We start from the raw sequence: 13,288 nt of genomic DNA, 5'->3' as shown, positions 1-13,288 counted from the left end.
TCATTATCCCACGCTCACTGTTTGTAATATATTAATATATTCTAACTCTATTTAGGCATCAACTATTCTTTGTACTTTAGTTCTCCAATATCATGCAAAGTTGTCCTCTTTATACCAACAACACAGTTTTATTTCTTGTTTCTAGATAGAAGCAAATGCTCGGTGTATGTAGAGTCGTATCAATGGCGGATAGGACTTGAGAGAATATTGATCTTACCTTTAGCTCCTTGTGTATTGGACATTCCATACTTACCACTTCCATATTTGGAAAGTGCTACGATGATTCCTTGCACTTGGGGGTTGTCACCTACCGGAGGATGGATCAATCACGGAGGGCCTCTACATCAACCTTTCTGCTCCCTTGGTGATGTGCGAGTAGTCTACTAGACACCTACGGGTCCAAGGTTAGTACCTAGATGGCTATCTCTCTCTATAATGTCCAATACAATGTTCACCGTGATTCTCGTGGTGATCTATTCGATGTAATCCTGTTTGCGGTGTGTTTGTTGGGATCCAATGAATTGTGGGTTTATGGTTAGTTTATTCCTGAAAATATATTAAGCCTTTACTAGTTTCTTATATACATCATTATGATAGCTTCGTATTGCTCTCCAATCTATTGGTTTGGTATGGCCAACTAGATTGATTTATCTTTGGTTGGTGTGGTGCCTTGTGATGGGTTCAAACTTGCGGTGCTCAATTTGAGTGACCAAAGGGACATGCCACATATTTGTATTGCTTCCATTAAGGATACAAAGATGGGGTTTATTCATATTAGTTGAGTTTATTTTGTCTACATTATGTCATCTTGCTTCAAGCATTACTCTGTTGTACTTGATACTCTAGATGCATGTCCTATAAAAGTCGATGGGTGGAGTAATAGTAGTAGATGCAGGCTTGAGTGAGTCTAGTTGCTTATGGACATGATGCCTATATATATGATCATTGGATTGAATAAAATATTTCATAACTATGTGCTTTTCTATGAATTCCCCAACAATAATTTGACTACCCACCGTATGCTTTCTTCGAGAGACAAGCTCTAGCAAGAACTATGGCCCCGGGTCTTCACAAATCATATTACAAGAACACCAAAAATATTGCTGCAATTTACCTTCTGTTATTTTGTTTTTTAATTATATTATCTATCTCTCACTATTCAAATCTTGCAAGCATTGACTTAAGGGGCTTGACAACCCTCTTGCCCGCGTTGGGTGTAAGTGTGTGCTCTTTTGTGTGTAGGTGCTGAATACATGAATTTGTGTGGTTCTCCTATTGGTTCAATAATCTTGGTTCTCACCGAGGAAGATACTTATCTCTAGTGTGCTGCATCTCCTCTCATCTTCGGGGAAAATACCAACACAACTTACAAGTAGCAGGAAGATTTTTTGGCGCCGTTGTCACGTAGACATCATCAAATTCCTATCAAGTACCTTCATACAAATTATCATTCACTTGTCCTACTTTTTACTAGTCTTTATATTTTCTTGCCTAAAAATATCAAAAACACAAAATATGTATCCTTGCTAGTTTAGTTGTTTGCTTGCTATAATTGCTAGTTTACTTGCTTCGCTTGTTAGTTTGCTTGTTTCATCACTATGTCTCAACATAATACCATTGTCTGATTTTTTAAAATAATAACAATAATGATTTTACTAGTATTCCTATACCACCTGCCACTAGTGTGGAGTTTTATCATATTTATGCTGCATTGCTTAATCTTCTTATGGAAGAGCAATTTTTTGGAAGTCCTAGTGAGGATCCGGCTTCGCATCTCAATACCTCTGCTGAATTATGTTATATACAACATAACAAGGATATGGATAATGATGTAGTCAAATTGAAATTATTTCCTTTTTCACTTAGAGACAAAGCTAAAGCTTGTTTTTTATCTTTACCTCGTAATAGTATTGGAACACGGGATAAGTTTAAAGATGCTTTGCACTGCCGCAAGTAACTTGTTCTACTTCTATAAATCCTGACATATTCCCAAAACACCAGAGAGCCACCAAAAACTCTTTTTCCTCCGCCGCAAGTCTCTGTTCCATCGTGATCCCATCTAGAGACCATTTCTGGTGCCCTGTCGGACGGGGAATCGATCACGGTAGTTGTCTACATCACCGTTGTTGCCTCCATGATGATGTGTTTGACTATTCCTCCATAGATCTACAAGTCCATAGCTAGTACGTCGATGGTTTATTCTCTCTCAATGATCATCAATGCAATGTTTGTTGTGATTCCTGCAGTGATCTATCCGTTGTAATCCCCTTTTGCGATGTGTTTGTTAGGATCCGATGAATTTATGATCAGATTATTCACTGAAAGTAACCGAGTCTCCTCTAAATTCTATTATGCATGATTATTATAGCTTCGTATTTTTCTCCGATCACTCTATTTGGTTTGGCCAACTAGATTGATTTATATTTAGTGGGAGTTCTATGTTGTAGTGGGTTCAATCTTGTAGTGATCTATATCCCAGTGGCAGAAGGGGACACGACACATATTTGTATTGTTGCCACTAAGGCTAGAATGACGGGGTCTGAACATATTGATTGTCTTACATTGTCTACATCATGTGATCTTAGTCCAAGCATCACTTTGTTTGTCATGAACTTAATACCTATAGAGAGGCAAGCGTAGAACTGCTCCCAATGGGGGTAATAGTAGTGGATGCGGGATCGTTTTGGTCTACTTGTTTATTGACGTGATGCCTATATACACATAATCATTCCCATGAATAACATCTCATAACTATGCGTTATTACGTCAACTGCCCAACGATAATTTGTTTACCCACCGTATGCTATGTTCGAGAGAGAAGCCTCTAGTGAAAACTACGGCCCGGGGGTCTACTTAATCCTATTGCCAAAAACCAAAAAATACATTGCTGCACTTCTATTATTTTTTATATAGATTATCTATCTATCAGAATTATTCCTTGGAAGTAACGAGTTCAAGGGTCTTGACAACCCTCTTTCTAGTGTTGGTTGCGAGTGTTTGATTTTGTGTGTATGTGCTCATGAATGGAATTTGCTTGATTATCCTATTGGTTCGATAACCTTGGTTCTCATGAAGGGAAATACTTATATCTACTATATTGATTCACCCTTCCTATTCAAGGAAAAACCCATCACAACTCACAAGTAGCAGAAAAAACATTCTGGTGCCTTTGCCAAGGAAACATCATCAAATTCTCATAAGCTTTCCTTCACACAAATTGTCATTCACTTGTTCAACTTTTTATTCGCCTGCTTAAAAATATCAAAAAACTCAAAAAATTATCTTTGCTTGTCTACTTGTTTTGCTTGTTAGTTTACTTGGTTTGTTGCTATGTCTCAGGAAAATACCAAATTTTGTGACTTTTCAAATACTAACAATGATTATTCTATTAGTACTCCAATACGAGTCGCCACTAGTGCGGAGTCTTATGATATTAATGTTGCATACTAAATCTTTTTATGAAAGAAAAATATGATGGAAGTCCTAATGAGGATGTTGCTTCACATCTTAATAGCCTCGTTCAATTATGTGATATATAAAAGAAAAAGGATGTGAATAATGATGTGGTTAAGTTGAAATTATTTCTCTTCTCATTAAGAGATAAAGCAAAAACTTGGTTTTCATCCTTGCCTCATAATAGTATTGGAACTTGGTACAGGTGTAAAGATACTTTTGTTGCCAATTATCTTCCTCATGCTAAGATTATTTCCCTTAGAAATTAAATTATGAATTTTAAACAACATGAGCAAGAACATGTTACGCAAGCATGGGAGATAATGAAATTGATGATTAGAAAGTGTCGCACTCATGGTTAAGTTTATGGATGATAATACAAAATTTCTATGTGAGACTAGCTTTGGGTAGAGAAGTCTCCTAGATTCTGCTGCAGATAGTACATTCATGAAAATTAAATTGGGACAAGCTACAAAAATTCTTGATAATATAATGATAAATTAATCTCAATTGCATATTGAGCTAGCAAGCTCCAACTAGTAAGAAGGTAAAATCTGTTGAAGCAATCACTACCTTGAGTGTTAAAATGGATGCAATTATGAATATGTTTGGTCATAAGAATGCTCATGTTGATTCCAATCATGTGCCACTATCTACCTTGCTTGAGAAAAATAACGATACTATTGATGAGAATTTTGTCTCTACAAATAATTTCAACAACAATGCTTATAGAGGGAATTTCAATCCTAGACGTTACCCCGGTAATTACTCTAATAATTATGGCAATTCCTATAGTAATTTATCTAATACTAATAATATGATACCCTCTCATCTTGTGAACACAATTAAAGAATTCACTAGTTCTCAAAATATTTGCAATAGTGTGGTAGAAGAAAAACTACATAAGGTTGGCTATATGGCTAGAAACATGTATATGATTGCTCATTATGTGCATACTCTTAAAAGTAAAAAAAATCCACCTAAGAATGATATTAATGAGTCCATCAAATATACTCAAAGTGTCTATTAATGAAAGTAAGGAGAGAACCATTAGGTTGAGAGCTAAGCGGGAATTCTTAAAAAAGGTTCTTCCACCCTTTTTTAACGTAATCGTGATGAAGATATTAAAATGAGTGGTGTTTCTCCTATTGAATCTTTATTTAGTAATCTCAAATTTGATTAGAAAGGGACTGAAGATGAGTCAACTCTAGCTAAAAGGCATCCCGTTTGTTTGGAGGGCGATGATCGTAATGATAAAAATGAAAAAAAGTGGGTTTGGAGAGGTCAAGACTTTACCCACTATATTGGATTAAAATGACTTTAATTATGGAAGTGGTTCTTGAGTTGAATGTATTTCCTTGTTGCAATCCATGATTCATGATTAGGTCACCAAACGCTTATGAATAAAATAAATCTTTTACTAAATTGTAGAACTTTCTTGACCAGCAACCGTTCGGGCCTCGACACGCTGGCCAGCGATTGGCCGTCTAGTAGTACCATCCACCATCGAACCCGGCCCACCTCCCAAAAGTGAACAAGTGACAACAGCCACGCAACTGCTGTTGACATGCGCAACCACCGGATTGGAGGCTTTTTGAATCCGCATGTTCCATGCTGACGACGGCGGCGCAACCGTTGATGACCCGACCGTACTAGCTGAGTTCCCACCGGAGTCATCATGGACACGTGCATCGCCCCTAAACGACCTCCCCCCTCTAGGTCCAAGCACGGGTCATCCTCACCTGAGGACGGCGAGGACAATGGTAGCGGCGGAGGATACGACCACGCCCCGTCGCAGTCCACACTCGTCGGCTTTGCCACGAGTGTAATATCGATCGGATACTAGAGTACTAGCCCGCAGGCCAAGAGCCGTCTACTGGCCCTCCAGTTCCGCCCACAGGGTGCGGCATGGTTCGTCGATGAATAGTAGCCGACGACGTGCAATCCATGTCGACCAGTCCGGCGACAAGAGAGAGAAAATTGTGCCTCGTATTTTTGAGAAAAAACCCAACCGTTCAAATGGTTTTCTTACCCTATTTGTGCAAACTTGCTAATTGTAAGAGATGAATAGGAAAAGTACGAAAGAATTTCTTTTGAACCTGGCTCCCAATTTCCCAAACTCTGTTCTGCTTTTGGTGTTTGTATATTGTTGTTTTCTCCAACCTCTCTTTCAGAATAAATAGCATCTCATGTTGTGTTATATAAGTAAAGAAACCCATGAAAAACATAAATATTTAGCTTGATCACTAAGTTCAGTATTCGAATAATCAATACGATTATGCTCCGAAACACCAAAATACATATGCCAGCACATAACCCACACCAATAATGTGCATGTACGTGGCATAAACAGGACTCATCGATCGGTCCCTAAGCAGGGAGATGTGAAAATAAAGAGCTAAAAACCAATAACACGTCATTCACTGGTTTGGCGTCCTCATTTCATGGTGGCAAGGCGATCAACGAATATACCGAATGCTTCATCAGTGTCGACCATACTGATCCTGACCACCTTTCGACCGGCTCCGAACTTAGTCCCGCCGCGAGTTATGATCTTGTTCTCACGCAAGAAGCTCTCTAAGTCTTCCACTTCTTGTTTCTCACAGCGCAACCAGGCGAATGCTGCAATCCATAAGCATTATTTCAGAAAATGCTACGGAGTCAAGAAAATTTACGTCATAGATTGGATTATTATTTTTTAAATAAGGTGGCCTAGACTGTGTAAGCTGTGTACCAGGATTAGCGATGGCAGTGTCCTTGGTGAAGGTGCAGAAGCCGGCGACCTCCTCGGGGAGGCTAAAGATGTCGGAGGCTGCCACGGCATCACGGAGTGTACGCCAACGGGACGTCATCTTCCGCCGCGCGTAATGGAAGAGGAGGTTGGCGTCCCCACCGACAGCAGCTGTGGTGGTAGGCTGGCGCTCATAGCCATCGACGACTGCCTCGAGTATCTTGGCAGCGCGCAGCTGCGCGTCCTTGGACACGCCGATGGTGTTTAGCTCCATGAACTTGTTCATCTTCTGTGCCACCTCCTTGTCCTTCACCAAGGCCCACCTGCATGCAATGCAAGGAACTATAAAAACAACAAACTAAACATGACATAATAAAGTAACTACATATTATCAAGGATCCATTCATTCTAAGAGGTGATGTGATTACCCTATCCTCGTGCCGGCATGGCCCGTACACTTTGACACGGTGAAGAGCATGATGTCGTGGGCGAGCATGTGGGTGATGGGAGTGTACTGCGGCCAGTAGTAAGCCAAGTCGTAGATGGTCTTGCCGGACTTGGACTTGAGGACAGCCTCGTGGATGCCACCGTCAGGGTTGTTTGGTGAGCACACAACCTCAATGTAGTCGTTGCCGTCGAATGCGTTGGCATCGCCGGCCCATCGGTAAAGCCCCGAGTTGAGGAAGTCCGTCATGAATGGGTACATCTGCACAAGATGGAGCATACCACATCAATCGCCTTCAAGATCGATCTACCTTCTCTCACAATCACAAATATCGATCAATCTTCTGTGAGACACAAAATAAACTAATGCTTACGGAGTAGAAGGGGGTGGGGGATACGACGCTGATGGGCGCATCAGAAGTGGGTGGGGCCAGCGCATAGAGTGCGGCCTGGAAGAGCTGCGAGGATCCGGTGCCGACGAGGACATGGTAGCCCTCGGTGGTGGCGTTGCCGACGATGCGGTGGAGGCGGCGCACCTCACGCTCAAAGCTAGGCTCAAGGAACCAGCAGAGGTTCCCGACATCGGAGAAGTAACTCATCGTCTGCCATGCTGGAATCACGAGTGTAGCGCTCTCCCCAATCGGTCCGCGCCAAAACGTCTCAAACATTGTTGGATCACCGCTGCAAACAATAACATTATTATCATAGAAAAATTAAATGTGTAGGTAGAAACTTTGGTAAGGTGAGACCACAGATAACAGAAATCTTAGCTTTTGATGCACTAATAATATATAAGGGTACTTGGTGTTTGATTATACTTCTATATAAACAAAGCTGCCTAAAACACATGCTGAGTTCATAAAAGGGGATTGTAAAATTTGCAGCATAATTTGCCACGTTTCTGCCTTGGGAAAATCGTGTTAGTAAATACATGACACGTGGACTTGCATTTTTTTTCCTTTCCATTAGTGAATGTGTACATGCTATGCACATTTTTAGATGCAATGCATGTTGATATTAGTTAGTATATTAGTTACACCTAAATATGAGATACTATGATATTATTTATGCAACACTCATTTTACTATTTAACACTCTCTGTCCATACAAAGTCATAATCCACCTGTACCAAATTATTATTTGTCTTAGATTTGTGTAGATACAAATGTATCAAGATATATCTTAGCATTAGACACTTCCGTATCTAGAAAAATGCATGTCAGTCAAATAATTTGAGTGTAGTATATAGTTGTTGTGTTAGAGGAAAACGTATCTTTTGTGTAAAAGAGAGACACTACAACAAAATAGGCATGTAGGGTCGTTTCTCTTTTGACGCTTTTATTTACGTCTCATTATTCAAAATCAATTTTTACATAGGGACGTTTTCTGAAACGAAAAGGACATCGTCCCTTGATTCCCATACAACAAAATCAGGTGCTTCAGAATATCTTGTTCAAAAACTATCGACCCTAATCCCCATCGATCGTGCGAGTGGGCTAAAGAAAATAACCACCGTAAAAAAACTATCGCCTCTAAACCTAGCACCGCTATGCCACGTCGGCGCCAAGATCCCACTCCTCCCCACCCCGAACTCTCCGTCGCAAATGCATCCCCCTCCCCCGACAGCCGCCAGCAGTAGACCCGGGGACGCCGGCCTCCAGGCGGTAGCCCAGCCCCATCCCGACCGCCTCGACCTGCAGCTCTAGCACAAGGTGCACTCCGTCTGGAAGGGAAGATGACGGGGGCGAAGTGGGCACGGAACTGGACATCGCCACCTCCTCCTACTCATATCGTAGCGAGATATGACCCGAAAGGAAACATGGTAGAAGAGGAACAAGATCGACGAGTAGGACCAAAGGTACTGATGTTTTAAGCACTCGATTTGTTAGTGTGTTCGATGTCCTTGTCGTTCAGGATTTGATTGAGATCACGTTTGTCTAAGTTGCTGCTTTATTTGCACGCCCATTGTATACTTGTTATCAGAGACATCTTAATTATTATTTTTTTGATCCTTGGGTGAAAACATGTTTGCCCCTGTGACTACTCCCACCGGCACTTGCTCGTCCGCCGAACCCGACGTCCTACGACCATCCTCTGTGTCTCTGAGAACCCGATGTCTCGCGACCAAAAATCTTCCAAGGTCCTTTGCCATGTGGATCTTGTTTCCATTAGGTAGGATAACCTCGTGCTTGCCACCATCAACCAGCAGCAAGCTGTCGTGTGATTTGGAGGCCATAAGAGATCTTTCACGAGCGCACAAGGCGGCAAGTTCACCTATATGTGAGTCGATCTACTTTTTTCAGTTGTTCTATCAATTCATTCCAAGTAAAAATAAAAGGGTCCGCTCCCTTGATGCGTACATGATTGTGGAGGAGAATCTTGACATTACACTTACTCCTACATTAGTTAATCTCCATTATTAAGATAGGACAACACTTAAACTACTAGTTCAATTTAAAGTCGATTTTACACATAGATTTCTGAATTCTTGTCTTTTAACTACTTAAACTACTAGTTCAATTTAAAGTCGATTTTACACATAGCTTTCTTCGTTATCTGCTCCCATATTATTGGCACTCACGTATGCAGTTGCTTGATAAAAAGTCTCTGAGAAATTCTTGATAGAATAAGATGGTCAGTGTTACCTATTTTTCTTTTCATACAGTTAATAATGCTCGTGTATCAACTATCAAATAACTTTCACCCCCTCCCTCCCATGACTGGAATTAGGAGCTTTGCGCCCAAGTTCTGATATTTCCTAGAATTAACATGGCTTCTACTATAAAGGGAGAGATCAACACATACATGGAGGTTTTCATCTGCAGATACTTTTCTCATGTTGTCTGATAAGGAGCACCGTGGATCGATATATTATCATGTTTGGTAAGATATAAGCATATGTGAAAATGCGAAACATCTGTGTCAGATGTGTTGCATTCAGCCTGGAGCTGCTAAATGGCGTCATGCTTGCTTACGTAGATATTATGTTAGACTAAAGATTATTATATGAACTACCATGAGACTTAAAGTCTTTTTATGGTAAGCAGTACCCTTATGTAGATCTAGTATTAAGGCTTAGTGATTATTAGTGTCAACGGTCATTAGAATTCTGCCCCTGTATGTTAAATTGTGGTTATCTCTGTACATATATATATACTTTGTATGGTATATACTTTTCTAGGGGTTGTATGGTATATACTTACTTAGTTAATTGTTGCTATTTTTCTTACAAATGAGCATAAATCATTCTCATCTTAGCCAATCCATCCATGACATAATGATTTATGTTCATTTTACAATATGTATTTATGCTTCATATCATCACATGAAATTCTGCAGTGCACAATTACTTGGTGTGGTATGGTGATACGTAATAGTTCTTTTCTGATGACTATGTTCAGCAAAGGAAAACTTACTGGTAGAAGTTCCGATGAATTTATTTGTATCTCATTTGGCTTTCTTTGCAGAAGAACTTCTATGTGCAGATTTTAATGGCAAACACCACAAGGATAAACTAGAGAAGCAGAGAAAACAAGGAGCCATTGTTCCATTATCAACATGTAGAAACTACAAATCATATAGACATGTTTCAACTAGTTAGTGACATATTTAATTTTTTTATAGATGATGTGTACAATTGAGTTTGTAAACTACTGCTACTCTCAGTAATACAATTTCGTGCGATGCCATACATTTTTCGAATATTTTCTGATATATGTAAATGAGAGTCTAATTATTCGATATGAGCTGGTACTTCTATTAAGTCCAATTGATTTAAAAAAATATACAATAAAAAGAGGATATATGCACATGAATCTAGCATGAATTTATCAATGCTTCTCTACCCGCATAAAGATGCCCTTCAAACGTCTCAAAACTATGTAGACACGCTCTGTAAGAACGCTCGTAAAATGTCTCATTTTCATGTAGACATGCTTCCTCAGTGTCTCAATGATCTTTGAGACGGTGCGTGCGAAGACGCTCCTAAGACGCATTAACGGGCAACTCTAAAATCTGCTAGAAATAATATAATGCGCCTTTAGCATCTATATTTAGCGCCTCTACATGTCATTTTTGTTGTAGTGAGAAAGAGGGTGTAAACGTACCTAGACCTCATTAACTCAAGCATGACTTATAACTGTATGTAAAACTCAGCTTTCCAGCCCTACGCTCGATACGTATAGTCTCGTCATCTTGGTAACGTAAAGTATCACGTATATGTACGCATCGACGGTGCACTCGAAGAATAATTGTGGCTGCTGCGAACCACCAAGAGTTGATGGATGAGATGAAATAACTTACTGATCCAGTACGATGACCGAGTCAGGCAAGACGGGAGGCTTGCCAGAGGACGGGGCGACAGCCGCCGCCTTCTTCACCTTTTTGCTTGCCTGCTTCTCGGCGGCAGCGGCGGCGCTCAAGAGGAAACGGCCACGAAGGTAGATCGCCAGCGTTGCGACGTTCAGCACGACGGACCCGACCACGCCGATCCGCCCCGCAATCGCCGCCAGCCCATCGCCGTTGTCCTTCGCCATCCCTCACACAGAATCGTAAATCCAAGTTCTAAAGCCCACGGTCTACCTATCTCTCCAAAGATATGGGAGCCCTATATATGGATGGGACTGGGAGATATCTCCTCGGAGGATTTATATGGAAGATGTGGCGATGAAGACAAATAGGAAGGCGAAGGGCCGATCAAAATAATGGCTGGAAGGCGCGAGTCGTAAGTTGTTCCTTCTCTCCCCGCCCGGCTAGCTAGGCGTGGGATGGTAAGGCATGCCCGTATCGCAGGGAAACTGCATGGTCAAAATGATGGTTAGTTATTGCGATTACGGTGGTTGCATGCAAGCAACATCAACCTTATTCTTGTGTGCGGGCTTGATGCGCGGAAGGATTCCTTACAAGATGGCCGTGTCAGTTATCTCCATTGATCAGATAGGCATCGGGGTCAACCTGCAGTTGAAGGGATTCTATTCTATATCTATATTTATATCTATACCTACATCTAAATATATCTATTAATAAAACAAAGATAACTTCCGCCAGTACGTCATAAAAATTTGTTCCTGAAGTTAACACAAATTATCTACCATGCCACACGTAAGTCAAAAAAACGATTCAGTTTTTCTTAAGTCATCGCCCGGCGCATATTACTTATGTGGATCTATGACATGATATACATCACTCAAGCACTAGCAGGATGGAGAGAGCCTTGCTCTTCTAACCTCAAGACGCAGTTTTGATTTCCTCTGCTTTCTTTTAGTGTCTTTTTTCTTTTCTAATGACTAGATGTTTCGCACAGTGTCATAATTCAGTCCGGCTTCCCTCTTTAACTTTTCTACACTTTTTTGGCAGATTCAATTCTTTTTAAAATATTCATATATTACAGAAATTATAATCAAATTTAATATGTTATTTATGCAAATTGCTAAGAAGAATATGTACATTTTAAATATGTTATTATCTTACATGTTAATCATTTCAAAGTAGTTAATACTTTTTATATAATACTTCCTCCGTTTCAAAATAAGTGTCTCAACTTTGTACTAACTCTAGTGCAAAGTTGTATTAAGATTGAGACAGTTATTTTGGGACGGAGGGAGTAGACATTTTCAAAGCAATAGAAAGGCTCTGGCCCGACATATTATGGAGCATGCAGTCTATACATGCCCAATAGACACACCTAGAAGCAACTCCGACATTAACAACTCGAGTTAATTACGAGAGCTAAACCCCTGATTTTAATATGCATTTTAATTGGGCGTAAACCAAAACTAACGTGATGGGGGACGTTGTATTTGCAAACAGATCCAAAACTAACTGCGGCCCTAAAATGTGCATTCATAAAAGTATGTTTTGTTTTGGTTCTATTTTGTTTTTAGTTCTTTATGTAATTCTTTTACAGCTGATGCTACTTTACAGCACCACTAGCGGATGTCTTAAAACTAAAAAAATGCGACGGAAGCCCAAACCGATGAAGCAAAGAGAGCCACGCCTCCCTCTATATATGATTGGCTAATTAACCTTTCATATGGTGAGCTAATTAAAAAGATATCTAAGACATGCATGCAAAATTAAAGAAGAAACATACATGAAATGCAAGAGTTCCATGAGAATTTTTCCCGTTGCACTGGCGATTTTTCTAGTAACGCCTGATGTGTTAGTTCTGGAATTGTTTCACGTGTGGGGTAATGCATGGCATGGCAGTGTAGGACGAATCGGCTCAAAGTTTTTCCTTTTAGAAAAAAGTCAAAAACCTTAAACTTATACATGAAAACTAAATTGAACCCTGAACTTACAATCCCTGAAATTAACATATCAAATTCTTCGACCCCGTTCTATTTTGGACCTTGAGATTGTTTCACTGAGATTTGCTGACGTGCCAACTCAAATTGGGCTTGCCTATTTTCCAGTCGCTAACGCCCCCCATTTGCAATGGTTTGCACATTTTTTTCATTTTCTTTTGTTTTCTAGTTTGAGTTTCTTTATTTTTTGTCTGGTTTTCTTGATTTGCTTTTTTCCTTCCATACATTTTATTTTTTCACTAGTTTTCTTTGTTTCTAATTTTTTCACTATATGTTTTTTTTGTTTCTTCCTCGATTTTTTCATATTCGTTGCTTTTTATTTTCTTTATGTTTCTTTGTCAGCTTAACTGGTTTT

At 40.0% G+C, this 13,288-nt stretch overlaps 1 protein-coding gene across 1 annotated transcript; it reads right to left on the bottom strand.

Annotated features, from left to right (window-relative positions):
• Positions 1 to 5,672: 5,672 nt before the first annotated feature.
• LOC123407837 (tryptophan aminotransferase-related protein 1-like) lies at positions 5,673 to 11,216 on the bottom strand. Its single transcript, XM_045101067.1, has 5 exons — positions 10,931 to 11,216; positions 7,003 to 7,309; positions 6,613 to 6,890; positions 6,188 to 6,507; positions 5,673 to 6,075 (listed from the first exon to the last, which is right to left on the bottom strand). The coding sequence occupies exons 1-5, from the start codon at positions 11,161 to 11,163 to the stop codon at positions 5,891 to 5,893; spliced, it is 1,323 nt and encodes a 440-aa protein (XP_044957002.1). The 5' UTR covers positions 11,164 to 11,216; the 3' UTR covers positions 5,673 to 5,890.
• Between the last annotated feature and the right edge of the window lie 2,072 nt (positions 11,217 to 13,288).

Source organism: Hordeum vulgare, chromosome 1H, assembly GCF_904849725.1.
Source record: "Hordeum vulgare subsp. vulgare chromosome 1H, MorexV3_pseudomolecules_assembly, whole genome shotgun sequence".
Classification (NCBI taxonomy): domain Eukaryota; kingdom Viridiplantae; phylum Streptophyta; class Magnoliopsida; order Poales; family Poaceae; genus Hordeum; species Hordeum vulgare.
The sequence above is the reverse complement of the archived record's forward strand: the minus strand, read 5'-3'. Positions and strand labels throughout refer to the sequence as shown.